The 14,906-nt window shown below is 33.4% G+C and overlaps 1 protein-coding gene across 2 annotated transcripts in view; it reads left to right on the top strand.

Annotated features, from left to right (window-relative positions):
• Positions 1–14,906, top strand: part of SOS2 (SOS Ras/Rho guanine nucleotide exchange factor 2) — a 114,596-nt gene that overhangs the window by 18,030 nt on the left and 81,660 nt on the right. For both annotated transcript variants that reach the window (XM_051978055.1, XM_051978056.1), the window contains exons 2-4: positions 2,039–2,164; positions 6,773–6,904; positions 9,233–9,397. In XM_051978055.1, coding sequence (XP_051834015.1) covers positions 2,039–2,164; positions 6,773–6,904; positions 9,233–9,397 — 423 coding nt within the window. The remainder of the gene's footprint in view (positions 1–2,038; positions 2,165–6,772; positions 6,905–9,232; positions 9,398–14,906) is intronic.

The raw sequence follows: 14,906 nt of genomic DNA, 5'->3' as shown, positions 1-14,906 counted from the left end.
TTTTAAGAATTTACTTGCTTGGGAGCTATATGAGGGAATGCAGGAGTCAGGGAATTAAAGTTGCCATGGTCAGGGGCAAACAGAGTTCAAAGTTCATCCCCTCAGAGATCAAATGACCTCTCCAGGGTCCCAGTTCTGGGAACAGGGATCATGTGACTTGATACTGAGAAATCCTTTATCCAATCAGTCCCATTCATCATGGTCACACTACTTGTAAATAGTAGAAGCCATGAAAGCATAATCCAAACTTAGATCAAAGTTTTCTGACTACAAAGTCAATGTTTTCTCTACTATTGCCTTTATTATGTAAAGCTGGTTTGTAAATTTGAATTTGCTTGCATGCTAAGGTGAATGAGCACCCTCTAATTTATATAAAAAAATAAAAAGTTCTTTAAACTCTCAGTACCCAGAGAATGGTTTCAATAAGGTTGTTGGCAACTTTTCCTTCCAGGATTCTGGAGGTAATCCAGAAGGGTTGGGATTGGTTTCTTTAATACTATCAATCATAAGCCCTCTAGCATTGTGCTTCTCATTGATTATAAGTTGATATGCACTAACCAGTTATCTTTATATATAACCAGCTTTACAAATGAGTATACTAAGGTAGCATAATAAGAACAGTTGATACAAGATATTTCTTGGAGGCACACTTTCCCACAAGTACATATAGAATCCAGGGGAAAGTAGTTCAAATTTAGATACCACATGTGGCAAAGGGGCTATTTGTGACTCCTGGTTGCTAGAAACTCTTTTCTCCCTTTTGTGGGATCCTCATGAATTTTCTCCCTTTTAGGATCCTCATGAACTTCCTGTTGGCTATGGTATAGCTTTCTGCTGGGTTCTTGTAGAGCTTTGATTGCATAAAATTAAAAAGTTTTTGCCTGAACAAAAGCATTGCAGTTAAAATTAAAATTAGAAGTAGATTAATTTATACCATGAAAACCTCCAGTATTGTTTGACCTACTTATGCAATTCTGGTTCTTATCAGCTCCCTTTAGAAACTCCACTCCTTTATATTGGCCCTGAAAATGAATTTTGTTTTGTGTTACTTTCCCTAATTAGCATATTTTTTAACCATTTATCAATTGGAGAATGACTTGTATTTTTATAACTGATCATTCAATTAAAATGTAATCATTGATCTTTTAATTACCAAATTGACCTCTGCATACTGTTTATCTTGGTGATCTCATCAGTTTCCATGGCCCCAAGATCATTTCTATGCAAATGATTTTTAAGATATATTTATTGAACCTTAAACTCCCTTCAGTCATCCTGCCTCACATTATCAATTGCCTATTGGACATTTTGAACTAGCCAGACTATCTGTTTCATAGACATCTTAAATGCAATATGTCCTACACTCTTCTCCCTTTGTCCCACTCTGAACTTCCCTATTACTATCAAGGATACTACCATGCTCTTTGTCACTCAGGTGATATTACAATCTAGGTGTCATCTTTAACTCTTCACTCTCTCTTATCCCTTTCCTCTTTATACAATTTGTTGCCCAATTTTTACTCGTGTTTTCATAATATCTGGTGTTCCCTTGTGATGATTGCTATCTAACTGCATAGTGGAGCCAGTCTCCTCTCTGATGTTTCATGTCACCAAATTTACTTATACTTCTTCATATGAATTTAGTTGATTGACATTATCACCTCACACCTATTTTACAAAAAAGAAATTTTGTCAGAAGTAGACAAAAAATAGTTTATTTTAGGGAGGATGTTAAAAATGCCTGAATATTTATAAAGAACTTTCAATTGCATCATCTCTTTCCCCATTTTCTTCTCCCTTTTTCCTGCCTAGCTATCATTTTCTCAGCAGCTCTACTATTGTACAATAATAATCCTTTCCCAATTGCTCCACTGTGGCAAGAAAAAAGTCTACAAGGAAAAATAAGAAGCTATATATTTTTTAATCTTCTTTTTTAAATTTTTAAATAGTGTTACAAATTGTACATAGCCTGACCTCTTGATTTTTATTGAATATTCATTTTTTAAACTAACAAGTAATAAAGTAATTGTTTTTGTAGGTTCAGCATCAAGTTCACCCCAATCTCTCAGCAAAAGAGGATTGTCTATATTACATTGAAGAGTTGATCCTTCAACTGCTAAATAAATTATGCATTGTACAGCCAAGGACTGTTCAAGATGTAGAGGTAAGAAAAGCTATGTCAATTTTATTTCAAACGCTGTACTGAGGCGATTCACTTTGTAAATCATGGTGACAAAACATACTCAGCCATAATTACTCAAAAAATTAAGTTTGTATATACTCAAACTGAAAAAAAAAAAACCCACTTTAAATTAGGTCAGTGCTTGTTTTAAAAATATGATTTTGGCTATCAGTTCAAAGGAAATTAAATCAGAAATATTTGCTAACATCAGTGCAGCCTTCAAAAAAATATACTTTGGGCTATATTGTTTGTTACTGTTTTAAATTTATTCTAAAATTAGGTGTTTTAATTAAAAAAACCCCACTTTAATTTTGAAGTACTTTTATACCTAGTAGAATTAAGGATTCCTAAAATTGAGTCATTTAGTTACCAAGTCTTTTTGCAATTAGATTTAAATATTAAATTTGTACAATTAAAAAGAGTTTGAAAAAAAAATCAGAATAGTTTTTGCCTCTAGTTTGTTGACTATTTTCAAGATGCTATTTTTAAATTCTTAAAAATTTAGGAAGTAATGTCTTAAAATACAAAATCCTGATAAAAATACATTAAGCTAAGGCCTTTGAGCTTAGTTGGGATCAGATGTAAGAAGTATTGAAATTTTTGTAATTAATAAAGATATATCCAAATAAATCTTTAGATTACTATAGAATTTAGAATTATGATTTCCATAACTATAGAATGTAATATCTGGGCTAGCTTTCTGGAAGTCCCTTGGATGGATCTTGGTCTCAGCAGGATAGTCACCAAGAGGACAGACAGGAATAGAGTCTAAAGTCTTTATTGTCTCCTTCACAGTCTTTCTCCTTCATAGTCTGTGTCTGTCACAGTCTGACCCAGTCTTGATCTTAGTGGAGGAGTACAGGAGGCAGGAGAGCCACCAGGAAATGGTCAAAGATGGAATGTCTCATTTGCATTCCTCTCAGCCCTTAAATACCCTATTACAATTATATCATTACAGCATACTGAATATATATGAACTAGAAAATCATTACATCACCATGCTAAGTACTAAGTATATGTATACTAAAGAACCATCATCTCGTCAATTCCACTGAGTTAACACCTTGTTGTAGGTATCCTTGTTTCAAATATACTTCTCCAAAGTTCCTGGACTTTGGTTCACTGGACACTGCCCTTCTGGAAGGTTATAAAACCTGTCTGCTGGAGCCAGTGCATCTTTATAAAAAATAAAATAAAAAAAATTAATAGAACAAAAAGCTAAATTTAAAAGTTCTTGGGTTACCTGTGGCCCCCTTTCTTTTGTTTTTGGAAGAGCATCTTGATGTCTCTCTTTCTTTTCTCTACTATTGCCTGTCCTTAAGGATTAAAAGATTTGCCATTGGTGTGTAAAATCTGATACTGTGCACAAAAGTGTGCAAAATGTTTAGAAGGATATGCAGGTCCATTATCTGTTTTTATTGTTTGTGGCACACCTAAATTGCAAAAGCTTGTATAAGGAATTCAGTGACCACTCAGGCAGTCTCTTTTGCTGCTGGTATTACAAAAGTAAATCCTGAAAAGGTGTCAACTACAACATGGATAAAAGACAGGTGACCAAAAGATTTATAACAGGTCACATCCATAACAGGTTTCAAACTATGAGGGTTTTTCAACCTGGAGGGAGCATAGGAGCATGGAAAAGAAGGCAAGCTGTACAAGCTTTTACTATGTTCCTAGCTTGCTCTTTTGTTATTCCAAACTACAGACATAAAGCTCAAGCAGCCTGATGATATTTAGAATGAGATTCTTGGGCTGCCTGAAATAAAGGAGTATTGGCTAACATGGTTAGAAGGCTATCTGCCTTCATTGGTATAGCCAATTCATGAGTAAAGAAAGTTCTTTTATTAATGCAGACTAGAACCTTCTCTGCAGCTTACAGTATTAGGAAGTTGCCTAAAGTGCTCAGAGACAAAGCAACTTGCTTAGGGACACGGACAGTATATTTTAAAGGCAAGTCTTGAATGAAATCCTCCTGGTCTCAATGCTGGCTCTGTATCCACCATGGCACATTTTCTCAGGTGAATCATATAAAGCCATTCTCTTCATTGCTCCCCAATTGTAATCCCTTTCTCCCATCAGATTGCTTCTCAGCTGATTGATCATGTCAGAGTACTGAACTTAAAGATCCTCTGGGTGTAACATTGGCTGCCATCATACCCCAAGTGTTTTTGGCCTGGGGCCCTGGAGCTGACTCCTACTTCCTGTTTCCCTGAATCATTCTACATTCTGATGCCCAATGGAAGCCTCTATTGCATTTTGGGCATAGGGTTTTGGATCTTGTTCTCCCACCTTGTCTTCTATGCCAACATTGAACTTTCAGATGCCCTATTTTACCACATTGAAAGCATTGAAGAGTCTTTCTGGAAGTCCCTTGCCAAAAGGGACCCTGTCGTCCCATGTTCAGATCTTGAAAATTCTGCATCATAGCCTGGGTATAAAAAGCATTTGTGCCTACTTTGGCACAGCGTCTTATGATCTCCTCTAAAAGAACATCCTTGTATAGTCCTAGTATAATTCTTCTACAAACCTCATTAGCATTTTTTCTAGCAAATTGTCTTATCATAATTTCTGTTGCTACACTTTCACCAGTAAAGTTCGTATGACAACTGTCTGGAGACATCTCACAAAATCAGCAAAGGGTTCATTTGGACCTTGCACTATTTTCGCGAAGGCTTCCCTTCTATCTTGTCTTCCTGGGAGGGTGCCCCATGCTTTGATAGCAGCAGAAGCAATTTGCTCACATGCTGCTATGGGGTAATTAATCTGTGTTAAAGTGTCTGCATAAGAACCTAAATGTGCTTGTTGTTCAAAGGTGACTGTTATATTAACTCCAGGTTGCCTTATTTCATTGGGCTTGTATTCTACAGAGTTCACTATACTCAGAAATCCACAACAAGTTTTGTCCAGGTTCTAAACATGTCTTTGCTATAGATCTCCAATCACTAAGGGTTAAAATTTCAGAAGCCAAGTTCTCTAATACGTTATTAATTTAAGATGATGTAACCCCATAAAGAGTACGAGCTTTTTTCAGATCTTTGACCATTTCCAAATTAAAAGGAGTGTATCTTCTTTCTTGACCTGAAGAGTCAAACTCTTTAATCACAGAGTATGCTTCTATTTTCAAATCAGATATATTCTGTCCTTCATTTTTAGCTTTAATTAAAGCCTTTTGTAATCACGTCTAGGGCATGGACAAAGCTGCTGCATGGGTAGTGCTGATGTTGTCATTGCCCTTCCCGCTCCTCCTCCTGCCTCCCATTTATGAAAGGGAAATTGAACGGGGAGAGTCAGGAGATAGAGAATGCCCTAAGGGAGCCTGCTGAGAAGTACCACACTCCTTGATTTCATCAACACTTCACTTAACTCTTTTCTTATCCAGTTCTTCATGCTTTTCAGCTGCTTTGTCAGTACCATGCCCCTTCTGCTCTTTCTCCTTTTTCTTTATTTTAGAACTTACGTAGTTCCTTATAGCCAATTGTATTATGTTGTGTATATATAGACTGTTTCCTCAGGAATTGAATCAGGACCATTATCTTCATAATATTCAAATATTTGCTCTGCCACTAGTTTCCACTTATCTGGCTTTAATTTTTCTTCCTTAGAGAATTAAGGAGACGTGTGTGTACTCTAATGTATCTTAAGAGTCCAATCTACTCCCAAGTTACCAACAAACCTTGCTCCTTTAGTAACCTTATTATACTTGTTACACACTTTTCTTAGGGTGGGGAAGACTCTTTTCTTAGTATTTGCCCCATTTTAGCTGAAAAATGAAAGTGACTAGTTTATTCATCCTATTTCCTGCTCACAGGGATTTCTCCACTGAACTTATGATCGGGTCAGTCAAGCTGCTGAGTGTAGGTGCTTATATCGACGTTTGGGCATCAAAATGTAATGTCCGGGCTAGCTTTCTGGAGGTCCTTTGGACGGGCCTTGGTCTCAACAGAATAGTCACCAGGAGAATAGACAGGAATAGAGTCTAAAGTCTTTATTGTCTCCTTCACAGTCTTCCTCCTTCACAGTCTGTGTCTGTGACAGACTGTGACCCAGTCTTGATCTTGGTGGAGGAGTGCAGGAGGCAGGAGAGCCACCAGGAGGATGGTCAAAGATGGAATATCTCATTTGTAGTCCTCTCAACCCTTAAATATCCTATTATAATTACATCATTACAGCATACTGAGTATGTGTGAACTAGAAAACCATTATATCATCATGCTAAGTACTAAGTATATGTATACTAAAGAACCATCATCTCATCAATTCCTCTGAGATAACACCTTGTTATAAGTATTCTTGTTTCAAGAATACTTCTCCAGAGTTCTGGCCCTCTACAATAGAAATGAGACAAATAGCAGGCACTTGTAAGTTAGGTTGATAACTTTGCTATGCCTGAGACCATTATCCTTATTTTGCTACACATTCTTGCAAAAAGCACAAACTTAAAAAAAAAATTCATCATTAGAAAGACTTAGGAAATAATGAGTCAATATCTTTTGCAAAAGTTAAGGATAATATTAAAGTTGTTTTGTTTGTATTTATGATATTTCTATGAAAACTTAAGAAGTACAATATATATTTCTGTAATATGAACAGGAACGTGTTCAAAAGACTTTTCCTCATCCAATTGACAAGTGGGCTATTGCTGATGCACAATCTGCCATAGAAAAACGAAAACGAAGGACTCCTCTTTTGTTACCTGTGGATAAAATTCATCCTTTATTGAAGGTACTAAAAATTAAAAGGCATTTCTTTATTGCAAATAATTTTTTATTTATATATGTTGTATTTTTTCCTTAGAAACATTTCTTTAAAATCATTTTCTGTTAACTAAAATGTAGAAGTATTACACTGGTAAGACAATTTCCATAAATTCAGATATATATCTTTGGTAATCTATGGTAGGAAATTTCATAATAATATTTAATGAATGATTTTTCAGTCTGTTAGTATATATGGATTTATAGCATGATCCAAAAATCTTAGTATAGCTTTAAGTTATTAAAGCTTTTGACTTTGGGAATTTGTGGTATTTGTGGAGCAGTACTAGAAAAATCCATAATATTGAGACATTTTCTGGGGACTACCATTTCTGATGATGTTTCATGTAAGTAGAATATTTGTAGAAAGAAATAAAGTGCTCAGAGGTAGAGGATAGTTGTATATACCGCCATTGTTATGCTTTGGTCTTTGGCTGAGTTTTTAGGATTAACTCCATCTGTAAGAGTGGCAAACCTATTACTAAGAATTCATATGCCTACCAAATTATTTTCTTATCTTTTCAAGATTCTCTTCTTCCATATAACTTTTCTATCCTCCTTTAACTGATTCTTAACATCTTTTTCATCCTACTGACATCCTTCTTACTTAAATTTAGATTATGATTTCATAGTTTTAGCTATTTTGTTATACATTTGTATATTTTATTTACTGGTTTTGTTTTTTTAATCAATTTTTTTCCTGTTTTCTGTTTTATAGTAAATTCTTTAATAACTAGGACTGGACACTTCTTTTTATTACCTCCTTGTGTGGAATTAACTGAGTGAAGACACTCTCATGGGAATATAGCCTTAAACTATACTTTAATTGTGACTTGCAGGTGTTTGTCCCCTCCTGTTTCCCTCTATCTCTTAATTACCATTTAAGTACTTTTAAAGTTGATGATAGCTTTGAATTCTCTTATCCAAGTATATCTGCTGATATTTCTCTAGGGAAATTTAAATTAAGAGCTTATTATTATTGACTTGTTTTCTTTTGTTTCTGGTATGGATTTCTGGGTTTAGGGTATAAACCTGGATTCCCACAAACAATGGGAGAAAAGATCAAGTTTTGGGTTGGGGGAAGTTTCTGTTCTGTTTAATCTGATATTGTGCAGTTTATGCTTTGTAGTCCTTACTGACAAACATCTTGTCAGACAGGAGATGATCTTTCCAACAAGATTGGAATAAACCCTTTTTGCTTTTTCTTACTCTGAGAGTCTGATTATTTTTGTGGTCAGTACACTCCTCCTAATACTTAACATAATCTTTTCCCAATGTAGTAGATGGCCAGAATTATTGACTCATATTATTCCTTTTTAAAAGAATTCTCTGTTGCTTCATTGCACCTTGCTTTTAGAAAGAACCCTTAATTCAAAACTTTAGTAATTCTTTAAAGTTGGTGTTCACTCATTATGATGTATTTAGGAATGCTCTTTTTGCTTTGACATGACATCTTTAAAATATCTTTTATGCAGCCTCTATATGAAGTTTTAAAAACTTCAATAAAATGTCAATTGTATTCATGTTAATTTTATGGTAAAGGCATGAAGAAAAAAAAAAGCCCATAGGCTTTCACTTATTAAAATAATTGTGCCTTTCATTAATCTCCTGTCTTTCAGATCAAGGAATTACTTTCAAATTTTTTCTTGGGTATTTATGAAATTATTTTATATCACACTAAGTTTCTAATTCTTTTCGAGAATAAGGTAGTTTTTTTTTTTTTTTTTTTAAGTAATTATTGGAAGGCAAAAAACTTTGCTTTAGCTATCTGTGACCTTACATCAACTAGAATGTTGTTACTGACTTTCTGTGGTTCTTAGAGAGTAACACCTATTAATTAAAGTTAATCTGATTGGTTTCTGGATCTGAAATCAAACATTCAAAGAAATATAGGTTAGGATTTTTTTTTTTCGTTTAGAATGGAATGCCAGGCTAATTTACCATCAAAAGGTGTTGACATAGATGTAGTGACTGACTTCTCTAGGACAAGGATAAATGAGAATCTTACGTCTGTGAGGTAAAGATTCTTTCATTGTTCATCTTAGGTTGTAATTTGTTTAGATTTTAGAATTAATGTCAGTATATGAAATTTTAAAGATCATAATCATTTTGGAAAGCTTAACAATAGCAGTATCCCACAGATACATAATGCAAAGATTCAACATTTAAGTAATGATTTAAATTAATTTATTATCTAGTAAAATGTTGGGTTGTTGTTGTTGTTGTTTTTTTTTTCACATTAACAATTTACATTAACAATTGCATTTTTTTTCCTCCTATCATTTTTCCTATACAGGAAGTTTTAGGGTATAAAGTAGATTATCATATCTCTCTTTATATTGTGGCTGTATTGGAATATATCTCTGCTGATATTCTGAAATTGGCTGGTAATTATGTTTTTAATATCAGACATTATGAAATCTCCCAGCAGGACATTAAAGTATCAATGTGTGCAGATAAGGTAAGAAAGTGAACAATTTTAAAAATGTATTTGTAACATTATTATTTCTTTTAACAAACAGTAGCATATTTCATATTTCAGTGATGATTTAAGATTTACAAAATAGTGCCCTTATAACAATTCTGTGAAATAGAAGGTGCTTGCGTTCTTGTCATAATTTTACTTCTGAGGAAACTGGATCGGAAAGCTGAATTGACTTGCCTAGATCAGACAGTTTTATATGTAACATTCTAATTTCCTTTACTTTTTCATAATTGATTTTGTAGTTATCCTGGAAATTTTTAAATAATGTTGATGTTGAAATATAAGGTGGATTTTGTGAACTGCTTCTATCAAGCTTTTATTCTGTGTTAGATTGGGAACTTTGTTTTTCTGGGGCCCATGTAGTTCCATGGATTTTTTTTCCTCATTGGGGAAAGAGAAATGACAAGGGGAGAAAACAGATTGTTGTTAATTCAAAAGTATTAAACTTTTAAAAAGAAAAAATAAAGGCTACATTTAATTTTAAAATGAACTTAATTCTGCTTCTTTTGTTTTTAGTGAGTGAATTAAGAAGTGAGAGATTACTCTCACCTTTTTTAGAAAGGAAAAAGAATGGGGAAGATGAAGTTACTTAGGTGTAATAGACCATTTAAAAATACAAGTCAGGAGAGAGAAGTAGAAAGGGGAGGAAGAAAGCTTATGGAGAGGGGCTGAAGCAAACAAAAGGCGTTCTGAAGCCCTCTGAAGGGAAGGGAAAACCTGGGGGAATAGTACTAGTAAATCTGCTCTTGTTGGACCTTACAGGTTACCTTTATTTGAAAAAACAAAGCCACAGGATCAGAACAGCTGGAAGGCATCTCTGGGGCCAGGGAATGCTATAGCCTTATCTTACAAATGTATAATTGATGTTCTGCTGGGCATATGGCAATGTTCTCTTTTGGTTTGCTTTTTTTTTTAATTTTGTTTTTCTTTTCTTTTTTCTTATTCTGTTTTTTCAAATAAAACAAATTTTTTATTTTATTTTATTTTTTTATTTTTTATAACTTTTTATTGACAGAGCCCATGCCTGGGTAATTTTTTTTTGCAACATTATCCCTTGCACTCACTTCTGTTCTGACTTTTCCCCTCCCTCCTTTCACCACCTCCCCCAGATGGCAAACAGTCCTATACAAGTTAAATATGTCGCAGTATATCCTTGATACAATATATGTGTGCAGAACTGAACAGCTCTCTTGTTGCACCAGAAGATTTGGATTCAGAAGATAAAAATAATCTGGGAAGAAAGACAAAAATGCAAGCAGTAAAACAAATTTTTAAAAAGTTAAAGAGAAGTTATACATTATGTATAACTGAGGCTCAGAGAGATTAAGTGATAGAAAGGGAACACTCTGAGACTCATCGTTTTATAGATGAGGACACTGAATTGAAGGGAAATTAAGCTTTGCCTGTGGTTACACAAATCCTGTCAAATTAGGATTTTCTTGGTCCTGTGATTTCAGATCCAGCAACCTTTTTCATTCCATAACTTTCCTTCCTTCCTTCCTTATTTTAAAGTTTGTTTTTCTTTTCAAACTTTATTTTTTAAAATAAATTTTTATTTATATCTTTTTCTTCTTACATCACCTATATTTCACAACATAACCCCTTCACAAAAAGCCATTTCTCATTACAAAGAATAAAATGGGGAAAAACAGTTCAACAAACACATTGAAAAAGTCTGATATTAGATAGTGTTAATCCATAGACCCCTACCTCTTTAAAGAGTGAAAGGTGCAGCAGAGAACAAAAGAACAATTTACAAAGAAGTAAAGAAAAAAATGGACATTTGTGAATATAATTTTTAAAAAATATATAACATTTTCTTGATCTGGTAATTTGTTGTTATATGTTTTAAATCCTCCCTGATGTTTTGCTGGGCATATGGCAATGTTTTCTTTTGTTTTGCTTTATTTTACTTTGTTTTCCTTTTCTGTTTTTCTTATTCTGTTTTTTCAAATAAAACAAATGTTTAAAAAGTGAAAGAAGTATTTCAAATTATTCTTTCAAAGTTTAAGGCCACCTCTTCCTACAATAAAGATTGTATTTGCATGTTATATTACTATTTAGACTTGATAACTGAAATTAATTGGAGTGTTAAGATTCCTATTTCTCTTTTATGTAGTAATGTTAGACTTTCTGTTCCATAGTTTGTCCAGATCCATGTAATAATTTTCCTAAAGTTCTATTCTATATTTTTAGAAATGATTTTTGTTTTAAAATATAGTTTTGATGGTAATGACTCTTATCCTTTGTTAGTGCCCTTTTGATCTTTTAAAAAAGACTTCATTGGTATCTTATTAGCACATTTTTAGAGTCTTAATATTCTTTGAAATAAAAGAAAATTGAACTTTGAAGTCATAGAACCAGGGTTCAAATCCTACCTCTGTTATTTATTCCCACTGTGATCTTGAGCAAGTCACCAACCTCAATGGATTTTAATTTCTTAATCTGTAAAATGTGGAGAGGGTAGACTAAATGACTTCTAAGGTCTCTTTTAGTTCTAAATCTCTAAGTCCAAGCATTTCAGCACAAGTCCAAGACTTGCTCTTGCTTTTTAAAAATAGTATTTTATTTTTCCAAATACATGTAAAGATAGCTTTCAGCATTCACCTTACAAAACTCTGTGTTCCAAATTTCTCTCTTTTTTCCCTTCTTCCCCCTTTTCCTCAAGACAGCCAGCTATTTGATATAGGCTAAACATAGGTTAAACAGTTCTTCTAAACATATTTCCATATTCATTATGCTATGTAAAAAAAAAAAAAAATCCCTTTTGATTAAAGGGAAAAAACCAAGAGAGAGAAAAAAAACAACAACAAGCAAACATCAACCAAAAAAAGGTGAAAATGTGAAAATACTATGCTTTGATCCATATTCACTCTCTCTGGATATGTATTGGAATTGCCTTGAATCACTTCATTGTTGAAAAGAGCCAAGTCCATCACAGTTGATCATCACATAATCTTGTTGCTGTGTACTATGTTCTTTTAGTTCTGCTCATGTCACTAAACATCAGTTCACAGGAGTCTTTTCAGGCTATTTGGAAATCAGCCTGCTCATCATTTTTTATAGAAAAGTAATATTCCATTATATCCATATACCATAATTTATTCAGCCATTCTCCAAATGATGGGTATTTATTCAGTTTCTAGTTCCTTGCCACTATAAAAAGAGCTGCTATAAATATTTTTGCACATGTGGATCCTTTTCCCTTTTTATGATTGATACAGACCCAGTAGAGACATTGCTGGATCAAAGGGTTTGATAACCCTTTGGGTATGATTCCAAATTGCTTTACAGAATGGTTGGATCAGTTCACAACTCCACCAGCAATGTATTAGTGTCTCAGTTTTCTCATATCCCCTCCAACATTTATCATTTTCCTTTTCTGTCCTCTTAGCCAATCTGAGACTGTGAAATGATACCTCAGAGTTGCTTTTATTTGCATTTATCTAGCCAGTATTAATTTAGAGCATTTTTTCATTATGACTAGAACTGGTTTTAATTTCTTCATCTGAAAATTGTCTATTAATATCCTTTGACTATTTATCAATTGGAGAATGGCTTATATTTTTATAAATTTGAATCAATTCTCAATATAGTTTAGAAATGAGGCCTTTATCCTGGAGAGACTTACACAAACTGATGCTGAGTGAAAAGAGCAGGGCCAGGAGATCCTTATATACTTCAACAGCAATACTATATGATGATCAATTCTGATGGACCTGGCCTTCTTCAGCAATAGATGAACCAAATCAGTTCCAATGGAGCAGTAATTAACTGAACCAGCTACACCCAGTGAAAGAACTCTGGGAAATGACTAAGAACCATTACATTGAATTCCAATCGCTATATTTTTGCCTGCCTGCATTTTGAATTTCCTTCACAGGCTATTTGTACAATATTTCAGAGTCTGATTCTTTTTGTACAGCAAAATAAGTTTGGTCATGTATATTTATTGTGTATCTAATTTATACTTTAATATATTTAACATCTACTGGTTATCCTGCCATCTAGGGGAGGGGATGGGGGGAAGGAGGGAAAAAATTGGAACAAAAGGTTTGACAATTGTCAGTGTTGTAAAATTACCCATACATATAACTTGTAAATAAAAAGCTATGAAATAAATAAATAAATGAGGCCTTTATCAGAAACTTTGGATGTAATTTTTTTCCCTCAGTTTTCTGCTTCCTTTCTAATCTTGGCTTCATTGATTTTGTATGTATAAAAATTTAATCCAATAAAAATTATCCATTTTGCCTTTCATAATGTTCTTTAATTCTTCTTTGGCTATAAGTTCCTCCCTTCTCCACAGATCTGAGAGGTAGACTATCCCTTGTTCTCTTAATTTGCCTCTCACAAGTGCTTCTTCTTAGGGACTTTGCTAGAAGTTTCTATCAATAAACTAATTCTCTGGGTTTTGTATAATAACTCTGGATTATAGACAACCTACAGAAATTAATCTAAACATTCCCTGTGAAGGGAGTCACTGTAGTTCATTCAGTGATGTTCAAATTAACCAAGAACTTGGAGCATATTTATTCTAAAATTAATGATTTATTTTTTCAAGGGGATGTTTAGACCTTGTTCACATATAACTCAGACCTTTGATTCAATTAAGCTATATTCTTGTCTGATAAAGGCATCAGGACTTGGTCTTCTTGTAAATTTAAGGTGGGTGTAAATTGGAGGTCTTAAACTGGATCTATGAGCTTTTTTTTTTTTCCCCTGAGGCAATTGGGGTTAAGTAACTTGCCTAGGATCACACAGCTAGGAAGTATTAAGTATCAGAGGCCAGATTTTAACTTAGGTCCTCCTGACTTCGGGCTGGTACTCTATCCACTGTGCCACCTAGCTGCCCCATCTGTGAGTTTTTAAAGAAATATATGTTGGTAACTACATTTCGATATAATTGGTTTCCTTTATTTAATCCTATATATTTTAGCTTATGCATTTAAAAACATTGTGAGAAGGAAGTTTTTCAGATCCCTTTTCTAGGCTTAACCAGATCATCAAAGGATAGATGACAGAAAAAGGTTAAGTTATCATGATCTGAATTATTTTTTATTAGATATATTGAAAGGAAAACTCTGAAAGTGGATTCTTCCCTTCTTCCTATATGTCTAACAATATAAAGCAGAAAAGAACAATAAGCAAAATGATAAATTCTCTGTACAGGCTTTTCTCAAACATAACTGTTTATTCACTATGCTTTTATTTATAAAGTAGGGAAGTTTGGAATACATTTTAGAAAGATGTCCGTAAAATAAAAGTATAGGCCTTTAAAAGGATGAGTTTTCATTATCTAAAATTTCACTTTATATAACATTTTTTTCCTAGTTGTGTCCCTTAGTAATGAAATATATTTTAATATGTTTATATTTTATACTTAAATATATTTAATGAAATATATTGTATTTTTTGGTTGTTCTTTCTTACTTTGAACTTGAACCCATAACATAAACATTATATTACATACTTTTCATGTAAA

The sequence above is a fragment of the Antechinus flavipes genome, chromosome 2, assembly GCF_016432865.1.
Source record: "Antechinus flavipes isolate AdamAnt ecotype Samford, QLD, Australia chromosome 2, AdamAnt_v2, whole genome shotgun sequence".
NCBI lineage: Eukaryota > Metazoa > Chordata > Mammalia > Dasyuromorphia > Dasyuridae > Antechinus > Antechinus flavipes.
This window is presented reverse-complemented; position numbering and strand designations above follow the sequence as displayed.